Source organism: Biomphalaria glabrata, chromosome 1, assembly GCF_947242115.1.
Source record: "Biomphalaria glabrata chromosome 1, xgBioGlab47.1, whole genome shotgun sequence".
NCBI classification, from domain to species: Eukaryota; Metazoa; Mollusca; class Gastropoda; family Planorbidae; genus Biomphalaria; species Biomphalaria glabrata.
Genome location: NC_074711.1, coordinates 75704365 through 75721868, shown reverse-complemented (window position 1 = coordinate 75721868; position 17504 = coordinate 75704365). Strand labels below are relative to the sequence as shown.

The window sequence follows — 17504 nt, the reverse complement described above, 5'->3', positions numbered from 1 at the left end:
CTTTGTTGGAAAATATTTAACATGCACACCATGGGCGTAGCCAGGATTTTTTTTCGGGGGGGGGGTTTAGGGGGGGGGATTTTTTTCTCCCCCCGCCCCCCCTCGCGAAAAAAAATATTTGTATATATGTATGTGTGTGTGTGTTCATAATCTTTATTACATTCTGACCCTTCATTCTTTTGGAACACGTTTATTGTGCCCTAGAATAGGTTCTTCCTGGAGTTAGTGAAAAAATTGTTGACTCCCCGCCATTGTCAGCAAGGGGCCCTGGGGGAGCTCTAGGTGCTCACCCTAGAGCGGGGCGGAGCCCCGCCACCAAGCACTATTTCTGGCATAGAATGTCAACAAAATGCATATTCTGAGATATCTACAATGCATTTTCCTGCTATTAAAAAGTCTTATTTCAAAAATTTATGTGCTATTTTTACTGACTAAGACCCTGCCGCGCCGTTCGGCGCATTTGCCGTCAAGCTGTTTCCACAAAAATCTGTCACTGGTAATTTCTGAAGCCTCCTCCCACCTGCTCCGAGGACCTCCATGAATGTGTGACGCCAAGTTGTACTAGGATGTCATCGCAACTCTTATTATGCGTAATTTATTTTGTCGGAGAACATGTCCCGCAAACCTAATTTGACGCTCTGTCACAATTTTACTAAGGGGTCAACTCCCAGTTCGGCATAGGATTTCCTTGATTTAGACCCGATCTCAATAACTCCTAAAATCTGTCTTGGCCATCTTTGTTGAGCCACATTTAGTGTTTTTCAATTTCGGCAGATGACTATTCTCTGCACTTTATTAATGGATCCCCGCCACTGGTAGAAATGTAACCTCTCTTGGATACGCAATTGGAATTGGGTGACTGTAGTTAGCTTTAGATTTTATATTTAGGGTCATTGTCCTATCGTCAAAATCATCTGTTAGAGGTTTTAAACTAAAAATCTCAGGACTATCCCTTAGTCTGTTGGACCGTTGGGGCACCAGGAAAGATTTGTCGACCGTCTTTCTCCATTCCTCCCTTTTTTTTTGCCTTGTTCTGAACAAGGCAAAAAAACTTTGTTATAGTTTTTTAAATTCAAAACCCCAATTTAACTACGATCATAGAATTTGGTAACTGTAGTTTGCTTTAGAGTAATATTGAAGATAGAGGTTTCCCACCTCGAAACGCTCAGTAGGGGGATTTTAAACTCAAAAACCATCTGGAGGAAAGGAGTTTAAACTCAAAACCCCAATTCGTTTGGTTACGCTCAAATAATTTTAGAGTGTAATTTGCTTTTTTTTTATATTGAAGAGGTATTTTTTAGCATCAAACCCTTGTGAAGGGGGATATGAACTCAAAACCCCTTTTGGCAACCCTCATAGCATTTTGAGTGCGTAATTTGCTTTTTTTTTTACATTGATGATGTAATTTTTAACTTCAAACCCCGCTGGCGGGAGGTTTAAACTCAAAACCCATATGGCTACGCTCTTAGATTTTAGAGCGTGTAATTTTTTTTTATTTTTTTTTAATTGAAGATGTATTTTTTAGCTTCAAACTCCACTGGAGGGGAGTTTAAACTTAAAACTGAGTCAAAACCCATTTAGCTACGCTCATAACATTTTGAGTGCATAATTTGCTTTTTTTTTCATATTGAAGAGGGGGTCTATCGTAAATTTTGGAGGGGGTTTTAAAATCAAAATCTTCCTTAACTGTGCACTTGGAATTTGGGGATTATCGTTTGCATTTTTTGAGTGTTTGATTTATAGAAGAGGGGGATTTAACTGCAAAAACCCCTGGTAGAGGGGTATCAAACTCAAAACCCCTGGTAGGGGGTTTTAAACTCAAAACCCCCTGTTAGGGGTTTTAAACTCAAAACCCGCTGGTAGGGGTTTTAAACTCTAAACCCCCTGGTAGTGGTTTTAAACTCAAAACCCCTTTAGCTGTGCTGGGGCAAGTGATGGTTTAGTATTAAAATCTCACCTAAAATTAACAAAATCAAAGCAAAAAACATGTCACTAAAGTCCGTCTTCCCCCCCCCCCCCCCCGTGGTAGGGGGTTTCAAACTCAAAACCCCATTGTAGGGGTTTTAAACTCAAAACCCCTTTGGCTGCGCTGGGGCAAGTGATGGTTTAGTATTAAAATCTCACCTAAAATTAACGAAATCAAAGCAAAAAACATGTCACTCAAGTCCGTCTTCCCCCCCCCCCCCGGTGGTTGGGGGTTTCAAACTCAAAACCCCATGGTAGGGGTTTTAAACTCAAAACCCCTTTGGCTGCGCTGGGGCAAGTGATGGTTTAGTATTAAAATCTTACCTAAAGAAAATCAAAGCAAAAAATCAGTCACAATAGTCCGTCCCCCCCCCCCTTCCGAGGGGGGAGGATTTCATTTCGGGGGGGGGGGGTTGAACCCCAAACCCCCCCCCCTGGCTACGCCCATGATGCACACACATTTCATGTGCAAACAAACCATTGCAATAATTCCGATGTAAAACGAGAATTCTGTCTTCCACTCTTCATTAGAAATATTAGAAACAATGTCACAGTCAATGTCCTTCAAGGAACATAACGAGTTCTTTCTTGAGATTTTATTTTGTTCTGAACACCTTGCCGCCCGTGTTCAACCAGCGGATACTGCTGTGGTACCAAACATAGGGAATTTGTTTGTTTCCAAATCTTCCCTTTACTGCCTGTGGTGAAGACCTCTAGCTCTGATAAGTTTGATCACTCAGATAATGGGGTCAATAAATATTTAATTTTCAATGCAGTTTAGAGTCTATAATTGGGTTAGTTTATGATAGGGATATTGTTCTTTAATTTAATTTATTGTTCTCAGTCAAAGCACGGACTCCATCAGTTGTTACACTTGCCGTTTGTTTCATGACAACACTTTCAACACAGTTCTTCATAGTATTGAATAAATACTGGCCTGAGTTTGTGTCTTTGACCGAATGTTTTGAAATAAGAATAATTTTCGTTTACTTTAAACTTTTTAGAATGACTTGTAGGGAAAAATGTTTCTTTAGCGCCTTTTCATCATAAGTGCTAAGAGTCGTAAGTCTCAATAATTGATATAGATATTTATAATTATTTATTTCTAATATATTTGCATTTTATAATATGTCAGCACACCTGATTTCTGTAGGTGTTCGCGGGCCGCATAAAACGCTCCGGCGGTCCGCATGTGGCCCGCAGGCCGTATTTTGCCCACCCCTGCCCTAGACAATGAAAGGCACTTTCACAGTCTCCCTTAACTCAATATGTTTTTTTAATGTTTTTTTTTCTTTGACATGCTGATTATGTGTAGTGTGAGAAGAAATATTGACGGGCCAGATATGGCCAGCGGATCTTAGGTTGGGAGACCAATACATATTTTGTTTACTCAGCTGTTACCTAAGAAACTGAAAAGAGTTAAACACATGGATTCTAATGGCAAGAGAAGAAGGGAGAAAGAAGGTTGACAGATCCTGTGTGGTGCCCCAAAGGTCCAGCAGACCAAGGAATAGGTTAGGTGAAAGTGAATGTAAAGTTAGATGTGAACCTGGCCCAGGGGCGGACTGGGTATCAAAATCGGCCCGGGCTTTACCATATAAACCGGCCCACAAATGGCATGTCATATATTTTCGGTGGGGGGGATTTTTACCCCACTTCGCAATTTAAATATATATATGTGGTGGGTTTGGCACAGAAGACAACTAAATTCTAAATGATGAAAGAAACTCGTAGGACGATTTCAAACTGTTTATTACACACTAAAGACCTGCCAAAGGCAAACATAAAACATAATAACAAATGAGCATTAACTAAAAATAATTAATAAGCCTAAATGGTTAGACCAAGTTGTACACACAACATCTAAATACTAAAACGAAAAGAAAATCATATAGTGTATACCAACCATCTCTTATACAAACACAAGAGAGATATGGAACACCCGAAACATTATAAAAAATAAAAGACAATAACAATTAAATAGAACAACTGGTTCATAAAAGCCAGTATCTACACACTGGTTGTAGAATTAGATTAACAAGATGGACATTTAACATTCTATATAGGATCTAATTCGTATGGTATACTAAAGGTACACAATTCAACAAATGGAAACATTTACATACTGGTTTCCTAAAAATAACGATAGTCCAACAATATGGACGAAATCCGGGGGTAGCGATATTCTATGTAGACTACTAAATAAAATTACAATATAACATAAAAAAGTAAAATGCAATTACCTGCAGCCATACATAAACACATGGTGTAGAACCAGACACAAACAGGGAGTGGAGACGACATAGGTCCAGTAACATACGGACACTACAGCGACAAGAGATGCCGGTCGAATGGACAGTGCCCACCTTGGTCTGCCTTTTTATGCGCGGATAAGGTGCCATCTAGGCGGAAGGGTCACGTGGATATCGGGGTGGCCGGTGTTTCCTGAAAAGGTATCCACTCCAATACATATATATTAGTGTGTGTGTGTATATGTAATTAATCTTCATTACGTTCTGATCTTTAATTCTTTGAAAGTTTTTTCTACCCTAGAATACTCTCTTCCATAATTAGTGGAAAGACAGTACACACCGCCAAAGGGCAGCTTGTGAGTTCGGGGGAGCGCTGTTAGCTCCTCCCAGTGGGGTCCGGGGCGAAGCCCCGGAGCCAAGCATTATTTCCGTTATTTTAAGCTTTAAAAATGCATATTCTGAGGTATCTACAGTGCAATTAGCCTGCTACTCTTCTGCTAAGAAAAATTCAAAAACCAACTCTGCTATTCAATCGAGCCCAGCGACTGGTAGAAAATGGTAACTATAGTTTTGCTTTAGTTTTTGTATTGGAGGGGGCAGGGAAACCACAAAACCACTTTTGGCTACGCTCATGAAATTTGGTGACTGTAGTTCGCTTAAGTTGGCTGCACTGGGGCAGTAAGTAAAGTTTCCATTTCAGACAATGAGGTCTGAGGCAAGTGATGGTTTGAAGACCCTCCCCTCCCGGCTACGCCCATGTGTTATATTATTGGTGTAAGCCTAACTCTCTACAAAATATATGAAGTTTGATAAAGCATCGAAAACTGAATGTATGCATTCGTAGGATTACATAATGTATTCTATTTATACATGTATTAAACAAGAAGATCCTTGAGACATTTTACGGCGCGACTGTACAAAATCTGCTAACATACGGAATAAGTTGTTGGCAAGGCAACGCCTCATCTAAACTGTTGCAACGTCTAGAAAACATCATTAAAAAAGCATAAAAAATTACACTCACAACATTACCACATTTAAAGGAACTTTTTGAACAAACGTGCCTAAGAAAAATCGAAAAAATCTTGGAAGACAACGGCCACCCGCTCCATCAGAACTACGCTAGGTCGTCGCGAAGTGGGCGACTGCTGTCAAGCAAAACAAGAACGGAGCGGTACAAAAACTCGTTCAGGCAAACTGAAATGCACCAAGATACCTGTTTGTAGTCGCTGAATGAACTCTTTATGTTGTCTGTTGTATTTATGTGTATTCTTCTGTTGTGTTGTCTTTATATGAGAAACGAGTCCTTGTAATCACAACAAATTTCCCTAAGGATCAATAAAGCAGTCTTATTCTTAGTCTTAGTCTTAGTATGTAGTCTGAAAACTATAAACAATACAATAGCAGCCTAATGAGTTTGAAGCTTTTTTCGGTACACATGTGTCTGTTGATTACCCATAGGGTTACACTGACCAGCATAAGAGTCCAGTTACAACAATATAAAAAAAAAACGGGTTCGGGCCTTTGTGTCTTGCTGCTGTCACTTTTTTTTTTTAAGTTGTCTGCATTGAATCTTTTTTTTCTTTGGTCGCGACCAGACCGGCCCATTTGGTACCGGCCCACCGAGCATTTGCCCGTTTGCCCATATAGCCAGTCCGCCCCTGACCTGGCCTAACTGACGTCTTATAATGAGTATCTAATTGATCTAATTGTTTTGTAAAGGGTCAATCTCTTGTCCAAAGCCTTAAGAAAAAAACATTTCGTAAAAAAAAATAATTCCTTTAGTTTTGTGTTCCATGGTGCTATGTAAAAATATTTCCGTAAAAAAAAAAATCTTTAAAAAAAAATAATTAATAATTGTTTCCTGTTTTACAATGAGTGCATACAAATTGGAATTACAATTTTGATGTTTAGAGGCTAAACTACCACACGCGATTTAAGGGTTAAGTGTTTTGGGGCATCGGTGATACCCTGCAGTTCACACGATAATATGAAAAACTACTTATTAATTATTGTTTTAAAGTATGTCCAACTTATTCGCATAGTAAATAGATTTTTTCTCTTTAAAAAATAATTAACATTATTTTTTTTTAAATGTAGTAATTAGTATGATAGAAATTACATAACTTAGCAATACAATTGTATAAAATAACATTTTTTATTAAAAATCTAAAACCATTTGCATAAATGTGTTTAAAAAAGGTAAACTGTCATCTCCCTTACTGAAAATCGTATAGTGTTTGTTACTATTAACAGTGAATAGTTCTAAAAATGGAGTATTTTTCTGAAAAAAAAACAGCTTGCACAATTGATTTTTAAAAAATAGATTTTTCGCTTTCAGAAAAGAAAAAGTGGCCGTTGCATCAGAACTTTGAATGATCTAAAATATCATAATGTCCAATTTTCATTTTCTCTTCTAGTTTCTGAGATCTAAACTGGATGGATGGACGGACAGACGGACAGACAGGCCACACAAAACTAATAGCGTCTTTTCCCCTTTCGGGGACCGCTAATAAATGTATGTATGTATTTATTTAAATAATTGTGTAGTTTCTATATCGTGTTTTTTTTTAAAATGTTGATTAAACTTTATGTACCGGGTATTCATTATAAAAGATTGTTTGCCTAAATAAGTGTATTATTTATTTTTGTCTAATTGATCTTTTTATATATATAGGTGTAATATTTCTATAAATATTAGTGTGACACGATAATGAGTTTCTAATGCTACAAACTAAACTTCTGAAAGTAATGAACCTCGAAAAAAACAGCTTTAACGCTAACTGTGCACAAATCCCCGTGTGTTTAAATGTAACAATCTACTCTAAACTCTTAACTTAGTCCGATTGTACACAGTATGTCTTATGTATTTTTAATTGTGTACACAATACATATAGAGTAAATATTGACATTTTGGTCCCGTGTAGCGTTGTTAATGTCATTTCTAATGCTTTGAATCAATACTAGATCTAGCTTTTTATTTTAAATGTAATCCCTTTCTGTTCGCTTGGTTTGGTTGTAGTAAGAGATTTGTAAGAGATTTGTGTTGCCCATTTTTTGAGTAACTTCAAGTCCATTTGATGTCGTAAACATTTTGTACATTATTGGACAACTGTAATAGGAATTGGTTGACTACCATGGGGGGCAGGAAACTGTTCACTATATTTACCAAATATATACGTCAGTAGTATTTCCGTTAAGGGGCTATCCTTGCTCTAATGACAATGTTCATGCCGTCCAGAAATACCAGCAAAGAGGCCAGTGCTTGATGTTTGTATTCAATGTTTAGTTCCCCTGAAACATTGTATTCGTTGTCCAAACAATTGTGTGATCTGGTCGGACATTGAAACTGGCATATTTTAAGAGTAAGCTAAAAATGGCAACATAAAAGCTATTCTAAACCAAATTCTTTGTCAACTTTAAAATATAAAAAAAATGTTTGATCATAGAAATAACATTTTTCATGTCAGTTTGAGATGATCAACTTTCTCCCACCACTTTCAAGACACATAACTTCAGTAGCACTATCTCAACCAATGACACCTGCATGTTAAATCGAACTATTATAGAAGGATGGTGTTGAACAAAGATGAAGAGATCTTATCTTATATATTGCAAATATAATGAAAGAATGAACCAATCAGTTTTAATTAATTTCTCCAATATCTGCACAAAAATGTATAAAATTCACAGAAGAACAGAAAGAAGAACAATGCTATGCAGTGTGCGATATGGAAAAGAGACTCCAGTGTCTGTTACTATGAATAGTGAATAGTTGTAAAAGTGGTGTATTTTATGAAAAAATTGCTTGCATAAGTGATTTAAAAAATTAGATTTTTCGCTTTCAAAAATGAAAAAAGTTGCCATTGCATCAAAACTTTGAATGGACTAAAATATTATGATGTCGGATTTTCACTACCTTTTCTACGAGCTCTAAACCGGACGGACGGACATTCCGCACAAAACTAATAGCGTCTTTTCCCTTTAGTGGGTGCTAAAAAAACACCCAAAAACAAGGCTTATCATTTCAACATTAGTAAATCATAGTCTTTAAAAGTTCTATTTTTAACAACATTTTTCTCAAATGAAAGCCATTTTCTTTACATTTGCTTTTCATAATTTTACAAATAAACAAGATTACAAAGACAGTTTGTGTGGAAACACAACCTCAAAATCCGCCCCCTAAGTGGTCCAGCCAGGCAGGTAGAAAGGCAGGTTTCAATATTAACATATTTGACGTCAGAGTTCTATCAAAGACAAATGACAAACTACTTATTAATAGTTGTTTAAAATTATGTCCAACTTATATGCGTACTAAATAGATTTTTTCTATTATAACATTTGTTTTGTAAATGTAGTATTTAGTATGACAGAACTTCCATAACTAAGAAATACAATTGTATAACACAATATTTTTTGACAAAAAATCTAAAACCGTTTGCATAGATGTGTTACAGGTGTATTATGAGGTATTCTGTCCTACTAAAGAGCCTCCCGTGTTTGTTACTAGTGAATAGTTGTAAAAGTGGTGTATTTTTATGAAAAATCTGCTTGCATAGATAATTTTTCAAATTAGATGGTTCACTTTCGGAAATGAAAAAAGTAGCCGTTGCATCAGAACTTTGAATGATCTAAAATATTGTGATGTCCGATTTTCATTTCCTCTTCTAGTTTTTGAGATCTAAACGGGACGGACGGACAGACAGGCCACACAAAACTAATAGCGTCTAATCCTTTCGGGGGCCGCTAATAATGCATGTGAGTAAAGGAGGGTCTAGTTCTCACTTTGGACCGTTCTTCTTTGCGATGCTCAGTTACAACATTTTATGAAAAGAACAGCTTTGAATAGATAAGAACAGTTTTGAATAGATAAGTACAGCTTTGAATAGATAAGAATAGCTTTGAATAGATAAGAACAGCTTTGAATAGATAAGAACAGCTTTGAATAGATAAGAACAGCTTTGAATAGATAAGAACAGCTTTGAATAGATAAGAACAGCTTTGAATAGATAAGAACAGCTTTGAATAGATAAGAACAGCTTTGAATTGATAAGAACGGCTTTGAATAACTACGAGCTCCCCTGTTCATGTCATCCTGTCCTGCCAATCAATTCAATCTGCAGCACATAACAACTGAACATTACACATTTACATCGATAGTAATCAATACTCTATTTCTTTAGATTTGAGATCCAATTGAAAACGCATCACTTATACGTGAACTACAAGATATGAAAGAGTGGCTTAAACACAGAGCATTATCACGTCATAGGTCAAGGCCTGTCAGACGGAGGACATGTCCTTCTTTTGTCTTTTGTTTAATAGCAACAAGGGAAACAAATACTTCAGTATTCACAGATATGGCTAAATTTGTTGGGTTTAGTCCCCGTAATTATTTTTATTTTTTTTTTTTATCACGCTGATCACGTCAATACTTTAAACCAGGGCTTTTTTTGTGACTGCACGCACCGGAAAGCGTATCTGCACCTTTTTGAAAAAAAAATTACTTTTCTTGTATTTAACGTATATTATTAATTTTGAGTAGTTAAAAGTTAGGTACTCAACTACTGAATACCGACACATAACCACTGAGTACCGGCACCTAGTTTTTATACAAAAAAAAGCACTGCTTTAAACAATTATTTATTGTACCTAACAAAACATACACATACAAACACAAATACTCAATTAGTCAATTAATTATTGGTAATTAAATATTTTGTTTGATATCAAAAAAATGGAAATAACTTGTACATTATTGAATTTGTAGATAGAGTTTTAAGGATGGAGTTTTTCCCTCTATATAAACTTTGTTCTTTTGTAAAAAAAAAATGATTTTTTTTTGTTTGTTTGTTGATTGTAAGATCGTTTAAGTCTGTTCAATAACACACCGCCATGTAAGCGCGTCTTTAACAGATGTTTGTAGCTCAAAACAATTTGATCCTTTCCCTTGGTACTTCCAGTCAATGCAGCTGTTTCATGTAGTGTTAATTAATACTAATCACATCAGACGACAGTTTGGAGCAGACTTCGTAACAATGGCGCGCCTTTTCAGACGACAGCGCTGGGTGTTAATCTTGGTTGTTTTCATGTATTTTCTAAGTATTTGTGTGTTTTTATATTACGTGGAGGAATCTGAGCAAATCATGAAGGTAAATGCACACACAATGATTTACATGTTTCAAATACATATATTTAATAACGAGAACGCTACTAATCATGCTAATAAAATAAGATGCTTGTTGTATCATGTGTTGTGTACAATTTACAAAACAAAATCACACAACTTTACACTTGATTCTAAGTATTTATTTTTTACAACTCAATTGAAAATTAACACGAACGGTACCACATCTTCTACAAATTTAAGGCTATGCATATTTCTTAAGTGCATGTCACGGCAGAATCGCCTAAAAAAATCGTCGCGTAGCATGGAACCGAACCTCCGCGGCTTGCTATATTTTACATTATGGACACAAACTTCAAGGGGCCGGATAGAAAATGTCATGACCGGTTATTCCACACGGGCTGTAGGCTGAACATCTCTGAAAAAAAAACACCAAAAATAAACAAACACTGGAGCGTAGCAATGATGTTGTCTAAAGATCACCCTATACAAAACAATTAAGAGTCTAGCTCGCAAGATTGGGGCTTAGCGTTTCATATTCTCCCAAACGCAATGTCCAAACTAAACCAAACCAAACCTTACTTTATTCTATAAACGGAATATCAGGCACTGGCGGATCCATGGGGGGGGGGGGGGCGGTAGGGGCGATCGCCCCCCCCCCCACTCGGCCGACCCCCCCCCCCCCGGACGAATTTTAGTATAGAATTCACACAATTTGTATACAAATTTATTACTTATGTTAATAATATATACTAATTATTTATATTTCAACCTATTTTTTTATGTTGACCTATTTGGTGGGGTCGGGAGGGGGCAATGGTATCAATCCCGCCCCCCCCATACACTTTCGAGTGGGCGGGGCGGTCCAATTTATTTGTAGAAATCACAGCTTGCTAACAGAATCAATTAAATATCTATATGATTAAAACTTGTTATTGATATTTTAACCAATCTTTATATTACCGTTTGGGAGGGGGGGGGGAGAATACCTCTACTGCCCTTCCCACCTAAACCATTTGAGTGGGGGGGGGGCGGTCCTACTTTTATGGAGAAATCTAGTTTGTGAACAAAATTAGTTAAATTAATCTATAAATTTTATATTATGTCGCTCCCTTTCTGGTATCTTGGTCGATTCGGTGGGGTTGTGGGGAGGGCGATTGCATGTACTGCCCTTCCCACTCTAGCCCTCTGAGTGGGGGGGGGCGGTCCTATTTTTATGGAGAATCATAGTTTGTGAACAAAATTAGTTGAATATCTATATAATATAAACTACGTATTGATATGTGAACCCATTGTATATTATGTCGTACCATACTCTAATCTCAAATTTTATCATTAGTAAATTGAAATGAAAAAGGGTTGCACCAGGTGGGAAGGGCGATATATGCAATTGCATTTCCCCCATCGGACAAAACAATACTTTTTCTTTTAGTATTATAGTTTAGAAATTACAAAATGTAAAAAATCTGCCACTAATATAATTTATATATACTATAAATTAAATTCTTATATCGAGACGCCCTACTTTTTTTTTTTTTTTATTCTTTAATGCCAAATGGAATCTTTAGCAGAAATTATTAAAGGAGCGAGGATTAATCGTTTTCATTCTACCGCCCCTCCCATTTCCAGAGTTTATGTAATTTCACATGAATTTATCATAATTATTTTAAGAAAGACTTTGCATTGGAAAAGTTAGAATTCAAACGAAATTTTTCAGTATAAGAATCATGATTGAGGTGAGTTCTAAACCGAAAAAAATAAATTTATAGTCGCCTTTTCCCAACCTTTACTCAATCGGATATTTTTCTAGTTAAATAAATTTGGGACTGTAACTCACAACTTATACTACAATGTTATTGAATATTATTTATCGAATAATTTTTTTCGGCGGCGATCCTCAAAGCCAAAATCTAAATATGTGGGGCATCTTATCATTTCAAGGAACAAATCGGTTTTATTTGCAATGTATTAAGGGCTTATAAATTCATATTAGAATATCTTTCAAGTACAATATTATTCAAAAGGTCCTTTTTTTTAATAGTATGAATAATGAGCTTTAGGTCAGGAGAATGCGTTTCTGCAGTGAAAAATGCCAGAAAACGCTTTTGGCGTCGGGGCTTCGCCCCGAACTCCATTGATGAATAATGAGCTGTAGATGTCAGGAAAATGCGTTTCTGCAGTGAAGAATGCAAGAAAACGTTTTTGTCCTTTCGGGATTCGCCCCGAACTCCATTGATGAATAATGAGCTGTAGATGTCAGGAGAATGCGTTTCTGCAGTAAAGAATACAAGCTGTAGATGTCAGGAGAATGCGTTTCTGTAGTGAAGAATAGAAGAAAATGCTTTTGTCGTCGGGGCTTCGCCCAGAACTCCATTGATGAATAATAAGCTTTAGATGTCAGGAGAATGCGTTTCTGCAGTGTAGAATACAAGAAAATGCTTTTGTCGTCGGGGCTTTGCCCCGAACTTCATTGATGAATGATGAGCTGTAGATGTCAGGAGAATGCGTTTCTTCAGTGAAGAATGCAAGAAAACGCTTTTGTCGTCGGGGCTTTGCCCCGAACTTCATTGATGAATGATGAGCTGTAGATGTCAGGAGAATGCGTTTCTTCAGTGAAAAATGCAAGAAAACGCTTTTGGCGTCGGGGCTTCGCCCCGAACTTTATTGATGAATGATGAGCTGTAGATGTCAGGAGAATGCGTTTCTGCAGTGAAGAATGCAAGAAAACGCTTTTGTCGTCGTGGCTTTGCCCCAAACCCCACTAGGGAACCTTATAGCGTTGCCCCACTTTTTCGCCGAAGGTTGAGAAATGCTGCTTTTTAAAATTCTCATATATATATATATATGTGTGTGTGTGTGTATGTGTATGTGTGTTCTGTACACACGTTTATGCATAGGGTTAGGGTTTACTGGGCGTTAGGGTTAGGGTTTGGAAAAAAATCGCCCCCCCCCCTCTCCAAAGTTATGGATCCGCTAGTGATATTAGGAAAAGCCTATTCGCTCGGTTCCAATTCGAAACCAAAGACAAATCAAAAGTAGGTTAAAAAAGAGTGGGGATAGTATAGTTGTATTAAGGTAATGCAACAGGTAGCGAAACAAACCAAACAGACCTCAGCACTAGCTATTTCAATAAGTCAATGAAATTTGTATACAATTATTTTAATATCGTTTTTTTTAAGTAGAGCAAGGGCTATCTATTTGTTTTAAAGAAACTAATAATAATGATCCAAATAGCCTAGATAGTGGCAGCATGTGGAATCTACATTGAGACATTCCACCTGTTTCTATATCCCGCCATGAAATACATGGAAGAGTTGCAACGACAAGCGATGCTGAGTAATCATTTTATTTAACTAGATCATTGGAGACTGCTTATCAAAGTCTCTGTGTGCAGTGACCATAAGGGGTAAAACTTCTAATGATGTAGCTGTTTTTACGTTTGCTTATTTTTTCATTTTCTCTAGATCTTTCCAAGGAACAAAGCAGGTCAGAAAAAATATCAGCCACATTTCCCTCTCAATTAAATCAATCGATACGTACTTGTACATTTACTAGCAATTATTTCAACTTCCTTTGAAAAAGACTTCAATGTTTACTTCATTGCTGTATCCAAAAGAAAAAAAAAATGTTTCATTTACTATATAAAACATGATTTTATTTCTTTTACTTCTTTCTGTCAAACTCCCATAAAGAGTTTCAATTTTAACACTTTTTTTTTACTTTTCAACAGTCATTGGCTGTACAGCCAAGAGATGTCGGCGCAAACGTAAGCTTACCCAGAGTAACACTATGTATAGAGAACATTCCACTGGACGTTACACCAACTGTGATGTCTAGCCTGAAGAGCACGTCAAAACTGAGACGAAGACAGACTATAAGAAACGTCTCAATCAGCAGGACGTTATCAAGCGAGATCCTTCAGGCCGACAACGTAGAACGCATTGATTGGAACGATTATGAACTGATAGGCAGAGAATCTCTGAGACAAGGTCCAGGAGAACACGGGAGGGGATTCACGGACAAGCTGAACGCTAGCCAACTTGAAATCATGAATGCCCTAAAAGAAAGATACAAATACAACGCCTACGCTAGCGATCATATTTCTTTGGAAAGAAGTTTGAACGATACCAGGACAGAGGTGTGCAAGAAGAAACTGTTCCTTAAAAACTTACCAGAAAATTCTGTCAGTTTTGTGACGATATTCAACAACGAAAGAAACTCTACTTTGCTGAGGACTATCCATGGTATAGTCAACAGATCGCCAAAAAAACTTTTGCGTGAAATTGTTGTGGTGGATGATTTTAGCACCAACGAAGAACTGAAAGCACCACTTGAAGAATATATTGCCCAACATTTTACAAACGTCAGAATTGTACGAAATAAACAACGGGAAGGATTAATACGAAGTCGAATTATAGGTGCCAACCAAACCACTGGAAGTTTTCTGGTTTTCCTCGATGCTCATGTGGAAGTAAATGTCAACTTTTTACCGCCTCTCATTGAGCCGATGGTATTGGATTATAGAACCATAGTTTGTCCAATGGTAGACAACACATTAGATGAAACTTTAGAAGTTCGTGGGCTTATCTACAGAGAACGAGGGGCTTTTGATTGGACCTTAATTTACCACAGATTTCCGGTTCACCAAGAAGATGAATCCGAACCGCATCCTGTCATCACAATGATAGGGTGTGCTATTGCCATCTCACGCAGGTGGTGGGAAGAGATCGGTATGTTTGACCCTGGGCTTGAAATCTGGGGAGGGGAACAATTTGAAATCGCTTTCAAGTCCTGGATGTGTGGAGGGAAGGTGGTGGATGCTCCATGTTCGCGTGTGGCTCATCTTTTCCGAAGTCTCCCGTACTTAGACACTCTTGTAGAAGGCCAAAGAGATCAAAGAAATCTTCTGCGTGTGGCATCAGTCTGGATGGATGAATACAAGGAATATTTCTTCCAAAGAAGACCATCCTTAAGAACTATGGACCCTGGAGATCTGACTCAACAATTTGAACTACGCAAAAGACTCAATTGCAAATCATTTGATTGGTTCATGAAGGAGGTAGCGCCAGATATCCCCAAATACTTCCCTCTTGTAGAGCCGCCCCTGAAAGCATGGGGTAAAATCAAAAGTAATCATAACCAATCACTTTGCATGTCAACGGTGCCAGGTGCTGTTTATTTGGTTGCGTGTGCGCAGAAGGTTAGCGAATACAGAAATGATTGGCGCTTACAAATCCGAGAACACTACGATCGATGCTTCACTCATCCCAGCAAAGATTTTGTTCTCCTCTGGAATTGTTTCCTCGAGGAAGAAAAACCCACCCAGTCCTTTTTGTGGGACAGATCTTCAGGGCGTATCATCAACATCAACTCAAAATTGTGTCTCGACTATAGACTAGATACACTTCAGGTCTTTGCATCACCTTGCAATGCATCGTCTTCTTCTCAGTCCTGGACTTTCGCAGCATTCAATGCCACTTTAGTAGACTTGACTTGGGAGCAACATAAACATTTAGTGAAATAAACAATGCCTAGGAGATTAGAAAGTTTTATAAATAGTTTTACCGTCACCTTATATAGTCTGTTGGACGGGGGCAACACAAGTGATCAGCTCATTCCTCTCTCCTTTTGTCTCAATCTGTCTACCTTCTAATTTGAATGTCTTCTCAGCGTTTCTGAAACCTCCCACTCTTCATGTTTCTATTGTCCTTTTTCAGTGAGATATTTGCAAGTAATATGGTTCTTGTCACTTGGCTGGAGTGCTTGAGATAACGTTTGAGCATTGGTCAAGTCTTCTTAAGGCCGCATAGTGGCCCATGGACCTTTCCTGCCAGAGCATTCTATATATAGCATCTCTCATTAACATTTTCTCTCTATGACTTTGGACTTTTCTTTCCAACTGTTTGAATAACTTTCATGAGATAAATTGCCAGTTTAATTAGTTGACGAACTATAAGCTTGTAACACGTATTATGACTGTAGTAACAAGTAACAAGATTGACTCTGTTTGACACTGAAAGAAAAGCAATGTTATTTTTTTAGGCTTTTTTGTTTCATTATTAGAGATTATCTCATGCCTACTTGTGAATCTACACATTTGAGCCTTATAAGTTGGCATGTATTACAATTCATTGTATCCCAAATTGTGTTCCGCGGAACCCTAACATTCCGCAAGGACTGAATAGGTGTTCCACAAAATACTGGAATTATTATCTAGTAGGCCACCACTTGAATTAGTCTCTAAAAAAAAAAATCAAAGTTTTCCGCTAAATACTCAGAAAATGCGAATTGTTCCGTTAAATAAAAGTTTGAGAAACACTGTATTTACATGGTACCCTGCATCTCGAGTCTCAGGTGAAGATTTTAAGACATGATTGTTTTTCGCATTGATGTTCAACCTACGGCCCGCGAGTCATATCAATTCCGTGACGCTGTACTATCCGGCCCACAAAAGATTCTGCCCACAAAACACGATAATGCAGGCGAGGCTCAATTCTGAGTAGGTTTCATTGAATTCAAGATTTGATTTTGATCAGTAAGTCAGTAAGACTTGTGACTAGCGTGTCAGATTTCTTTGGACTGGGCATAACGGGTTGATCGCATTAAGCTCAGCCAAGGTCAAGTCAGGGGCGGATTGTTATGGAGTGTTTGTGCTTGTGCTTGTGATGGTGACGTTGAGAGGAGGTTGGCGCTTGGTTGGTAGCTATGTAGTGTGGGTGATGCAAGATAAGCGGCATTGTCGTCCACTGTCTTAGGTAGAGGAGAAGACTCCAGAATGCCAGAGTGAAAAGACGTGGTTTTGTAGTGAGTTAGATTTTGATCATTTATAAATGTGTCTATTTTTTAATTATATATATATATATATATATATATATATATATATATATATATATATATATATATATATATATATATATATATAATATTGTTTACAAAGAAGTTACTCAAATAATTTCAAGTTTTATAAGTTAAAAAGTTAAAATATAATATGTCTACAACGGTTTAGTTTTCTACCAGTCAACGACCGTCCATAACACGGATCTGAACTAATAAAAACCCAAATAACCCTTGGTATCAATATAAATAGAGTTTTCTTGCTTTCTTAGATGTTTAAATGCGAAACAGGACGCTTTGGTGCAGACGTTTTGGCGCAGACGTTT

The 17504-nt window shown here is 37.3% G+C and overlaps 1 protein-coding gene across 1 annotated transcript; it reads left to right on the top strand.

Moving 5' to 3' along the window:
- The first annotated feature begins 10187 nt into the window (after positions 1 to 10187).
- LOC106064870 (polypeptide N-acetylgalactosaminyltransferase-like 6) lies at positions 10188 to 17201 on the top strand. The gene is made up of 2 exons (XM_013223507.2): positions 10188 to 10369; positions 14075 to 17201. The coding sequence occupies exons 1-2, from the start codon at positions 10256 to 10258 to the stop codon at positions 15866 to 15868; spliced, it is 1908 nt and encodes a 635-aa protein (XP_013078961.2). The 5' UTR covers positions 10188 to 10255; the 3' UTR covers positions 15869 to 17201.
- Positions 17202 to 17504: the final 303 nt, after the last annotated feature.